General features: G+C 39.0%; 1 protein-coding gene and 1 long non-coding RNA gene across 3 annotated transcripts in view; one reads left to right on the top strand and one right to left on the bottom strand.

The window, feature by feature from the left end:
* LOC146474091 (uncharacterized) overlaps window positions 1-4275 on the bottom strand; it is a 61215-nt gene extending 56940 nt beyond the window's left edge. Inside the window, exon 1 of the long non-coding RNA XR_014866221.1 lies at window positions 4043-4275. This is a non-coding gene — a long non-coding RNA (uncharacterized LOC146474091). The remainder of the gene's footprint in view (window positions 1-4042) is intronic.
* LOC146474090 (syndetin-like) overlaps window positions 1-12085 on the top strand; it is a 43064-nt gene that overhangs the window by 14347 nt on the left and 16632 nt on the right. For both annotated transcript variants that reach the window (XM_085117352.1, XM_085117351.1), the window contains 10 exons: window positions 25-119; window positions 772-961; window positions 1357-1444; window positions 2128-2216; window positions 3846-3942; window positions 8198-8252; window positions 9773-9867; window positions 10765-10856; window positions 10948-10977; window positions 11975-12052. In XM_085117352.1, coding sequence (XP_084973478.1) covers window positions 25-119; window positions 772-961; window positions 1357-1444; window positions 2128-2216; window positions 3846-3942; window positions 8198-8252; window positions 9773-9867; window positions 10765-10856; window positions 10948-10977; window positions 11975-12052 — 909 coding nt within the window. The remainder of the gene's footprint in view (window positions 1-24; window positions 120-771; window positions 962-1356; window positions 1445-2127; window positions 2217-3845; window positions 3943-8197; window positions 8253-9772; window positions 9868-10764; window positions 10857-10947; window positions 10978-11974; window positions 12053-12085) is intronic.

Raw genomic sequence — 12085 nt, 5'->3', positions numbered from 1 at the left:
TTTTTAACCAATCTATTTTCACAGGAAGTTCAAGAGAGGATAAAAACTCACGTGCTTGCAACTGATCTGTCTTATTTTAAATACGATGACTTCATCTATGTTTTGGATCTTGTAAACAGGTACTCAATCAATCAATAATCTTTATTTATACACGATAGGTGTACTGAAAGGAATTTGTTTCTTATGCTTTTTATTTTGCTTTCAATTATTATTTTATTGTACATGTACATTGGCGGTAACTGTTTAACCATAGTCAAACCTGACAAATAATGAAACCTCACCAAACGTCTTTGTTATATGTTTTTGTTTGCCTTTTTGGCCTTGACCCTGCACAAACAACAATAGAATTCGGAATGTGTTGGAGCAATTGACCAATCGAAACATTTTTGTTAAGATATTCAACTGTAGTGTGAAGGTTAAAAAACAAAGGATTGTGCAGGGTCACGGCCCTTCCAACATAAATTGCAGCACCATTGTTTTCATGGCAAGGTTTCCTAACCAGTCCCTCGGTTAACTATGGTTTAACAGATGAGCATCCCAGCCAGGGAAAAAGAGGCAATAGTCTTCATGCTTAATGCAACCAAAACTAGAAATATACACGAAGATTATTGATTATGGCTCTTTTAAACTGGCTGACTGCCTATATTTTTACGCCTTCTGAATGAAAGGAGCACTTTCACGGAGATTTGGCTGTTTTTGATGAAAACAGAGGGATTGTTTATTTATTTATTTATTTATTTATTTATTTTATCTGAACTTTGTCTCTTCCAGGTTGATTGCCGTCGGTGAAGAATTCTGTAGTAGTACATCAGAAGATCTTCGTGAGTCCATCAGAAGACAAACTGTCAAGTACTTCAAAACATACCATAGGTCCCGGATGGATGAGCTGCGCATGTTTCTTGAAAACGAAGCTTGGGAGTTGTGTCCTGTTAAGGCATCATTCAAAATCGTTGATCTTTCTGTGAGTAATGTTAGAAACTACATAATTTGTTGTCAAACACGCTGAGAGAGGTTGTTAAAGTGTTTTCAGCTTTACCTTTTTACCACGCATTTTTGTATACAGTTTCCCATGGGGACAAAAGTATCCAATTTGAAGGCAAAATTACGAACGAATTTTGTACTTAAGAGGTCTCACCTGAACTCCTTTGTTTGTCTTTTTGTGTGGTTTTTGGGTAGATTAAGTTCCATCGGCTTCCAGCAAAAACCACACAAGATGCAAGAAGACTTTTCTTTGACGCTGTTGCGATTCAAAAACGTCTGCCTTGCTAACTATTCACTTGTAGATAATAAATACATTTTACCTTCATGCTTTTCAATGTATGGAATTTTCAGTTTTTGACCGATTTTTTTTTAAAGGAATTCCGTTTTATGAAGCATCAACAACCTCAGGCCAAGACTCATCGACGAACAGCGTCAGGAACAGTTCATGTCACCACAGATACAGGTATACTACAGATTATAGACATACGTGCACATTTAGCACTTTTATTTCGCAATGGTTCAAAATTATTGAATAGCAAACAGCACCACAGGAAAGTACTGCTCAGTAGCTCTCATTTGAATGGTCACACTTCTGGATGTCATCCATAGTCTCAAAATTAAGTACCACCTTATACCACATAATAGACAGCGCCACGGTGAAGTACTGCTCAGTAGCTTTCATTTGAATGGTCACACTTTAGGATTTCATCCACAGACTCAAAATTATGGTCTACCTTGTACAATATCATAAACAGCACCACAGGAAAGTACTGCTCAGAAGCTTTCATTTGAATGGTGTTAAGTTAGAATTTCGTTAACCGACAACAGAATTAAAAGTTAAAACTAGCATGTACACTACAGCGTAAAAACAATACTGCAGTGAAGTACTGTTCAGTCACTTTTATTTGGACAGTCACATTTTAGGATTTTGGCCACAGACTCAAAAGTTAGAAGCATTCCGTGTACAGCGTGCGTAATACACACACCACAGGAAAGAGCTACTTGAAATCTTTGCTTGCAATGGCCGCATCTTAATAGGTCTTTAAAAGTTAGAAAAGTCAATGTACAGCAAGAAAATACTGCTCATTGCTTAACGACACTATTGGCTGCATTTTCAGTACTAATCAAGCGTAACCTGTTTAACAGGTTTCTTTTCACGTTACTCTACCCACGGGAACCCGTTTGATGACGTGTACGTTGAAGATGAAGTTGAGGATGTCCTAGCAGAAAATGGGGTAAGTTTGCAACGCGAGAAATTTGAAACCTGTTTGTCGACTGGAGACTTTTAAGTTGTCTAAGTTTTTGCTCACGACTTGTATGAATTTTTACACGACACTTTTTGCATAGCCTCACACTCAGTAGTTTTTGGGGTAATGCGACTCCAGAAATGACATGTGTGCGAAGCTGCCTTTTTTACGGTTACGAATTCTACGCCCCACAAGAATAGAATTCTTGAGTCTTCTCTGGACATTCCTCATTCATGACTGAACACGTGTTAAGCCTTAAAAGCCCCAGTAGTGATCAGCACATATTTTCTCCTTACAAAATCACTGCTTAATCAACCATACTAGTCATGGGAATGAAGGCAATGATCATCAAAGATAAAATTTCCTGATATTTAACCAAATTCTCCCAAGTAGTACCGCAAGAAATGTATCAAGGACGGTGAGGGGAATATGTACGTTGATACTGGGGCTTGAAAGATTGAAAGAAAATGACTTTTTCTGTGTTTATCTCTGTTTATTTAAGATGTTGCTGGGGCAATACCTTTTTGACAATTCAGTGTAAAAGAGAAGATTATCGCAACTCTCGTGTTACAAGTACAGCACAAATACAACATCCGCATGAAAGAACAAGTGGATTAAGAACCTCGGGGCTGAAATTCGTCATTTTAGACACCTGTTATATAAGAACCTTACATGAATATTTCTCAAACTCATTAATAATTCAAAAGCCAAAGACAAAGAAAATCATGCACCGTGACGAGTTTGGACATCTGATGAAAAACTCCTCGCTTTTGCATCCTTAATTTCTCCTTCAAAATCAGTTTGTTTTGAGAAGTTATATCAAACACTCGTCACAGTGTTTCATTACAATTTCAAAAACCTCGAAGTTCGTCAAAAATACTCCGCGACGCGTCGTATTTTCAACTCTCTTCTCGGTGTTTGATATGTGATGAAACAATGTGTCAGGGAGTTTTCGCATAGGGCTAACCTCCAAACTTCCTTTTCTAGAAGTACTTTTCTTCTTAGTTTTATTTGTATATATAGTCTGCTTCTGGAATAAATAAAGTATGTATGTATGTATGTATGTATGTATGTATGTATGTATGTATGTCTCGTGTTTGATATATTACATGAAGACTTACTCAGGTTGACCTGGAAAAAGTAGGTTCTTAAGGACGGTGCCTACTATTGTTACTGCGCATACGTCCTGCGCATCTCAAGATACTCGGGTTTCCTATGGGAGGTGCCTACTAATACAGGAATAGTTTTGCACGGCTTAAAACTACATGGAGAAAGCAGAACTTAGGAAGTGCTTTTGGTATCTCGAAAGAAAATTGGGGGTAACCATGCATTTTTCAGAGATAATCAAGCTTCAATTTAGGAAAAAATCCCATACATTGCTTCATATTTTGGCGCTTTTTAGCAATGTTATTGCTTAATTATCTCTGAAAAATGCGTGGTTACCCCCAATTTTCTTTTTGGATTCCAGTAAGCCTTGCTAAGATCTGCTTTTCCCGCATAGTTATAAACCGCACAAAAATACTTCGGTATTAGTAGGCACCGTCCTTAAATGTGGCTGTTTACTGTATTAAAAACTTTCAGTCACCGTGTCTCCTCTTGTTTTGTTTGTGACCGAAGGAAATTGTAGATGGGGATGTGAACGAAAATGAGAAAAGATCCAGAATGCTTAGCCAGGATGATGACGAAGAAGATGATGAAGATGAAGATATTCCAGGTGAACAGAATTTCTTCTAATGTCATCACTTGGTCGTGTCCATATTAAGGACGCTGCCTGCTTTTGTTACTGCGCATACGTTTTGCGCATCTCGAGATACTTGGGTTTCCTATGGGTGGTGCCTGCTAATACAGGAATATTTTTGCGCAGTTTAAAACTGTGCGGAGAAAGCAGAACTTAGCAAGTGCTCCTGGTATCCAAAAAGAACATTAGGGGTAACCATGCATTTTTTAGAGATAAAAAAGCTTTAATTTGGAGAAAAACGCCATACATTGCTTTGTACACGTAGTTTACCGCTTTTTAGAATAATTGTTGCTTAATTATCTCTGAAAAATGCATGGTTACCCCAATTTTCTTCATGGATTTCAATAGCCCTTGCTAAGATCTGCTATCCCCGCATAGTTATAAACTGCGCAAAAAATACCTCTTTATTGGCAGGCACCATCCTTAACTGCAGTTCACTTAACTGACACATTTTCTTAAATTTACAACGTATGATTTTTATGCGTGTAAACAGATGTTTTAACTGGGCATGCCGTTTTCAATAGGCCATTTCCGAGTTGCTTTGGACATCATTATGAAAGGGAAGCTAAGTGCAAAGTTCTTATTATGAAACTAGTTTTCTTTCTTATGACGAAAAAATCTAATTAGCATGGCCACTCCAAAACGTGTTCTCTTCATCTGGGCAATATTCTTCCTTGTTACTGCTGCAATTAACGTCTCTCTATTACCAGTTCATAGCACTACAAGCTGTCCTTCATCTACCACTGATTTTTTTGGAATTTCGCTGGAGAAGAACAGCTTTAAGTCCAATTCCTATTTCATCCGACAATCAACAACAATATGGCAGACCAAACGCTTGCTTGTGATAGCAAAGGTTAGAAGAACACAGCGTGCATGTGCATTGTATTGTAACTCTACATTGACTTTTCGACCGCTACTCAAGCTGATCTTCGACATAGAACTCAATCCTGGTCCGAATGGTTCCCGCTTTAACTGCTCGATGAAGGCAAATACCAGAAACATCAACAACGTAAAGATTGCTCACCTTAATGTTCGCTCGCTGAAAAGCCGGGATCACTTTCTGCTTGTTAAAGAGACTATTTTATCAAACAAATTCGACGTGTTTACTATATCTGAATCTTGGCTAGATGCCACTGTTTCAGATTTGGAGATTGAAGTGCCTGGTTATAACATCTACAGGGTCGATCGAAGCAACAAGACTGGCGGCGGGATCTGTGCATATGTCTTGAATACCTATCGTACAGAACTAATGGGTGATATCTCTGACATTTCAACCACCGGTTTTCATCAGCTTTGGTTGAAAATACAGGTCAGGAATTTAAAGTCAATTATTATTTGCACTGTTTATAGACCTCCGGATACACCGCTAACCTGTTGGGAGAACGATTTAACAACAACTTTGATTTATGCGTTATCACTGGACAAGCCTGTGTACATAATGGGGGACTTAAACTGTAATCTTCTCAGCACCGAATGTAGAGAATCGAAATCTTTGACCAGTTTTTACGAGTCGTTTAATTTATCGCAATTAATTGCTGCTCCTACTAGAGTGACCGAATCGTCGCGGTCTCTTTTAGATGTTATTCTCGCCTCGCAAACCAAACAAGTTGTCAAGGCTGGTGTCATGGACAGCTCGATTAGTGACCATGACCTGGTTTTTGCCGTCCTACATCTGAAGGTATCTCGACCTAAGACCACATATATTACAACTAGGAGTTTAAAGAACTACAATCCAGAAGCTTTTCAGTTTGATATGTCCAGTGCACCCTGGTCTGTTGTGGAAGTATTTGACGACGTTAATGACAAATTACACGCATTTGACCTGTTGTTCAATGAAATTCTCGATCATCACGCTCCGATTAGATCAATTAAAGTTCGTGGAAAACCAAATCCCTGCATAACGGCGGAGATACGTGAACTTATGAAATCTAGGAATGCCTGGCGCAAAACAGCTCGTAGAACTAATGATCCACATGCCTGGTCTACCTATAAAAACCTTAAACACCAAGTCAGGAAGTCAATCAGAGCAGCGGAGAGCGAATTCATTAAACATCAGATCCAAAACAACCCACGGAACACAAATTGTATTTGGAAGGCAATCCGACTCTGCATCCCTAAAAGATCAGTCTCCCCTAAAGTTTACAGCAAAGAGGACAAGATCGTGGCGGATACTTTCAATAATTTTTTTGCGTCAGTTGGAAAATCAACCAATTCCAAAATAGAATCTTTGGCTGAAGAGAACAACTTCGACTTGAATAACAGTATCTTTACTCCTAGAAGTTTTCCGACATCTGAGCAATTTACATTTCATTCTGTTGAATGTAAACAAGTCGAGGACATTATAAATGCAATGCCTTCTAATAAGGCTCCTGGGATTGATAAAGTGCCAACTCGAGTCATCAAAGACTGCCTGCCGATTATACTCCCTTTTGTTACATCAATCATCAATGCTTCTCTTTCATCTTCAACATTCCCAGGGATCTGGAAAACAGCCGAAATCACACCTATTCCTAAACAAGGCAATCACGAACTTCCTAACAATAATAGACCAATTTCGCTACTACCTGTGTTGTCAAAGGTCTGTGAGAGAGTCGCTTATAATCAGTTTGTCACCTATTTGACAACGAAGAAGAGGCTGACGACAAAACAAAACGGAAGCAAAAAATGGCACTCTACTGAAACATCATTACTTCGCACGACTGATGCATTTCTTAAAGGAATAGATCATAAGAAATTAACTGCCTTTGTTCTCCTAGATATGAGCAAAGCGTTTGATAGTGTCGACCACCAAATACTGTTACGAAAACTACAAGACGTTGGCGCCTCAACTAGTGTGCTACAATGGTTTAACAGCTATCTCACAAATAGATATCAAGTTGTACGAATTCACTCCACTGTTTCCAATCCAATACCGATTGAATATGGAGTACCTCAAGGCAGCATCCTGGGCCCCTTATTATTTAGTATATACGTTAATGATCTACCAGAAGCTCCACGGAATTGCTCTACTGAATGCTACGTAGACGATACAAAATTGTTTGTTTCTTTTCATTCACAAGACACCCAACGGATTGTTGAGGAGATGAACGAAGACCTCCTCGGGGTGCGCAACTGGTGCTTCAGAAATCGGCTATTACTAAATCCAGACAAGACGAAATTAATTGTTTTCGGGAGCCGACAGATGACTTCGAAGCTCCATGAGTTTCGTTTGTCTTTGTTGGGAAAGGACATCTTCCCTGTACAATCAGCCAAAGATCTCGGCGTGATTTTGGATTCGAACTTAACATTTGATGATCATATTAAGACCACAGTATCGGAATGTATCGCACGCCTTGCGCAAATTAATCGTGTCAAACACTGTCTTGACAGAACGTCGTTGTTAACCGTGATAAACGCCTTAGTTTTCAGTAAGTTGTACTACTGCTCGAACGTCTGGGCAAATACCACAGAGAAAAATATACGGAAATTGCAGGCTGTGCAGAACTTCGCTTGTCGAATCGTTAGTGGCGCGAGAAAGTACGATCATGTAACTCCCCACTTGAAAAATTTGTCTTGGTTACCCGTTAAGGACGAACTATACTACCGCCAAGCTACCATGGCTTTTAAATGCATTTCCGGACACGCCCCCGAATATCTGACGTCCCAATTCATTACCCGCGAGCAAGTTACCAAGCGTACAACTAGGAGTGGCCAAAATCTTAATGTACCTCTTTTTAAAACAGCCTCAGGTCAAAGAACATTTTATTACAGAACCGTTGAACTTTGGAACAATTTAGACCCCCTTTTTAAATCAAGCCGTTCTGTTCAAGTTTTTAAACGTACCTTAAAGAATAAGCTTTTAGACAATTTTGTAAATACTTCCTGAACTTCATTTATTTTTAGTATTTTTCTCGTAAGTTTAGATAATGTTGTAATTGTTTTTTAAATTTGATTAATTTTAATTGTGTAATTATTAGTAACTTAAGTATTTAAATAATTGTTCCTGAAAAGCCCCATTGGGGAGGTAACAATAAAGTATGTATGTATGTATGTATGTATGTATGCAAACAAACTAATTTTCACATGAAAAGCTTTGCACTTAGCCTCGCTTTCATAATGAGGTTCACAGCAACTCGGAAATGGCCTATTGTTTTAGTCTTAAAAATAACCAATTTAAATCTTTCATTTTCAAGCAGCAATGCTTGAAAACGATACGTTATTTTTTTTAATTTGTTTTCTTTTGACTCTATAGAGGAACTAAAACTAGATTATGTGGACGAGAAAACTGGTGAAATTCCTTCAAGCAGGTTTGATTGTTTATCTTCAGTTACACTAATTTGTACACGGTTTAGCAAAATCTGATAGAAATCGATCATTGCACCTTACAGCCGTTATTAACCAGCTTGAGACAAAGTTTCATTCAAATTCCGTTTAGAGACGATTTCACTCTTGTGTGCAAACCAGCCTGTTTTCAAAGTTTATTTTCCAGCCTACGGTCGTTCGCTTTACGATTCAAATAGAAATAATGACTGGAGATTTATTCTAAAATTCCACTAGTGAAAATGCTCTGTTGTCGAACTTTGCTTCCTTGTAAGGAGCCGTTCATTTGTTATACGGGACGAGGAAGGACACTGAGTGTTACTGGAATTTTGTCTATTCAAAATTGTTTTTCTTTTTTCTCCGCCCCCCGTCCCCCAATTCCTCAAAAATACAATTTCCCCGATAAAAAACGAAAAAAGAAAGCCAAAAAGAACGAAAGTCGGTTATAGTTCTAGGTGAAATTAATCATAGTTTTGCTTTCTTTTGGTACTATCACTTTTCAGTAACTATCAAGACATCAAACTCTTTTAGTTTTCAAATGACCCCTTAACTCTTTCCAGCCATTCTCGTCACATGTTCCTCCTTCTTGAACTCACCAGCCCAGGAACCAAATTGGTAGGAGCGGTGTACAAGTAAAGAAAGAAAATGAAAAATTCACCGTCGTGCGTTCACGTTCTCCACAAAATCTTAAATGTGGTAATTTCACGTTGCTGTTTTGTAGAGGACGGCAAAGAAATGTACCAAAAATGTAAAACGAACGTGCAGAGCGATTGTTTTTGCTCATTAAACCTATTGTTTTGCGGCGTTGTCGTTGCGGTCGCCGTCGTCGTTGCTTAAGCTTCTTAATAAATTAAATCATCACGTAGGCGTGCGTGAGTTGACGTACCAGCCTCGATTTTTACAGTTGTTGTGCAGACCCGAATTTTGCAAACCTGCGAGTACAATAGGCCATTTTACAGTTGTGTGCTTAGTGACCTGGCCTTGGATTGGAAGCGAGGCTGGGGGTGACCTTGTTTTCATACAAACCTCGCTTCTTTTCATATGTAAATGCAAACTAGTTAGCATAAGAACAGCATGATCTACATATGAAAAGCAGTGAGGTTTGTATCAAGACAAGGTCACCCCCAGCCTCGCTTCCAATCCAAGGCCAAGTCACTAAACACACAACTGTAAAATGGCCTATTCGCAGTCATAATTCGACAAGGAGCAACTAGGAAATCAGTTCAAAGGTTACCAAAGGGCGGTTCATTTTAAATAATGTGGAGTGGATAGTTCGCCATTTTTGTAAAAGTTGAGCGAGTTGAAATAATCGCGAAGTAGCACAAATGAAATAAAGATTTATTTTCGGGTGACGTTTTCGTTTTCGCTGCCGTTGCCGTCGTCGTTGCTTAAGCTCCCTATTCTCATAACCTGTCTACTCGGCAATATATTAATGTTGTTAGGAGATTTCATATGCTGATCACCGTAGGAAGTCGAATACTCAACAAAAATGATTTTCTTGTTACAGGGCTGAGACATCCGTTCACAGTAGAAAGCATCAGAAGTTTCTGTCCAAAGTTCCTTGTATCACAAACACAACGCTCAATGTTCTTAGAGTGTTTGGTAAGGGACACTTTGTAATTTATGATAACATGTTGTTTTTAAAGCTGATTGTGTGAGCACTACTTTAGTAGCCCAGATGTTTGGAACAAATTGAATGAAAATGACGACGCGTAGCCGTTTTGTCGTTGTTTTTTCTTTTGTTAGAAAATTCGATGTGATAGATTGCCCCGCAAAAAGGTGACGTTATCTCCAACAAAACTCAAGGGAATAGTGGTCGAAATCTATGATGATCCTTTCTGTTTTAAAGCTGAGCCTAAGCCGTGTAATTTATTTTAATCATATCTAAGTTTTGATTCTGTATGTGGTTTCATTTTTTTTCTTATTATCCTAGTTACTTACCAAGTTAATTTTGTGTCCCAACCCGTTTTCGGCTCTTGAAGTGAAACAAGCTTGAGACGTGGCAACTTGGCGTTAAACCATCCCTCTCCCCTACCCACCGTCTAAAAACCATTGAGGGTTACCGTTACCTGACCTTGTCCATTTGCCATCAGTTCCTTTACCAATACTTCCCAGCAATTTACAGGAGTGCATGAGTTATGAATACAGCTCCCCTTCTTAACCACGCAGTTTACCTAGAGTAACTTGTACCGAAGCAGTCAGGACCCAGTTGTTCAAAGCCCGATTAAGCTAATCCTGGATTAACGTGAACTTTGATTCGAGTTTGGTTACTAACCAATAAAGATTCTTCAAAATGATTTTTGGCTCTCAGTTTTGACTTAGGCTTTTCTTTACCTTAAGCTTGAAATTAGCCTTTTAAACCACTTTTAAGGAGCGAGATAAAAACCTCGATTAACTTTTAATCGTAGGTTAGCGTTAATCGGCTTTCGAACAACCCGGCCCAGATATCCGACCGGTGCAGTTGTCATAGCACTGATGTTGCTATCTATCTGATTGCAGGTAAATACACGCAGATGATGAACGTGCTGAAGCCTATTGCCTTTGATGTGGTCATCTGCATGTCTCAGCTGTTCGATTACTATTTGTTTGCTGTAAGTACCGTTTCACTGTTGTCATTCTTTCTTATCTTTAGTTAATAATAATAATCTAGCTCATTTACCTTTTCTTATTATTTGATCACAGGTTGCTTCATTCTTTGCCCCTGAAGTGATGGTAAGTCTCGCATATTTTTCAACTCTATTTTTAATGTAGCTAAATAAAAAATGTAGGCAAAGTTAACCCCGAGTCAATGCGGTCAGTGGTTTTTCTTTTGGTGTACGTGACCTGCGGGGAGACCCTGATCTGCAGGGTGATTGTAGGGGCTGGTCAGCGTTTCTCACATTTGCATTTGCTTTGTTTGAGCTGATCTTGACGGATCATTTAATGCGAATCTTTGCGGATTCTAGCTCCTTCCCCTCCCTCCCTCTTGGTGTAAGGGTACAGGTAAGTATATTTCGGGCAGCTAAGTATGATTTTCCACTGAATTCCTTTCAGTGTGACGGTGCCTGTTGGCTGGCTGTTGCATGGGTGGTTCCCGCTCACAAAGTTGTAAGGGATACCTCGGTGCTCTGCCTGAACTGTGTCAGGCCCCCAGCCAACACCTTAGGCACCAGTTCCCAAGCTCATCTATTGGTGATGAGTTTAACTGAACAAGAAAAACGTTTAAACTTGCATTTTTACACCCGGGAGGTGTAAAATGATGAATGAAAATGAACATTTTGTAGTGAAACGTTTTGATGAAGTCTTTCACTTGTGAGAGCACCAATCTGCAGGTGAAACTGTAGAAATTGTACACGTTGAGGACATAGACAAGTCTGGAAAAGGCTGCCTGCACCAAAGGGACTTATTATTTGTTTTTTGGGCTTACTTGACACCCATAAACTATTTTGAATTAAAATTTCTTTACTGTGAAAGGAACACAATTTCGCGATCCGCCAAAAAATCATCAAGCTCGTTAAATTTTAGTCGTCCCAAAAATGTGAAATTTTATACTGTTTTGAAAACAGTCCGTTCTACTATAAGGCTCCCTCGCAATCGTTTTTAGGTGGGAGTCGCATTTGGGCTGGGAGAGAGAGAGTAATATGACTCCGCTAAAAACGACCGCTTGGAAGGCTATTCTGAAGCAATTTATTGGCATTTTTTTTAGAATACTTTCATTTTCTACTTTCAGGTTGATGGCAGTGCTCATGGTCTGAGCATCAAATTGAGGACAAGTTTGAAAAGAATCGCAGACAATCTTATTTATCACGTATGTCAGATGATTGCTCTCTTACTCGTCTAT

Source organism: Pavona decussata, unplaced genomic scaffold (assembly GCF_977016875.1).
Source record: "Pavona decussata unplaced genomic scaffold, jaPavDecu1.1 SCAFFOLD_91, whole genome shotgun sequence".
Lineage (NCBI taxonomy): Eukaryota > Metazoa > Cnidaria > Anthozoa > Scleractinia > Agariciidae > Pavona > Pavona decussata.
Note: the sequence above shows the minus strand (reverse complement) of the source record. Positions and strands in the feature narration are given on the sequence as shown.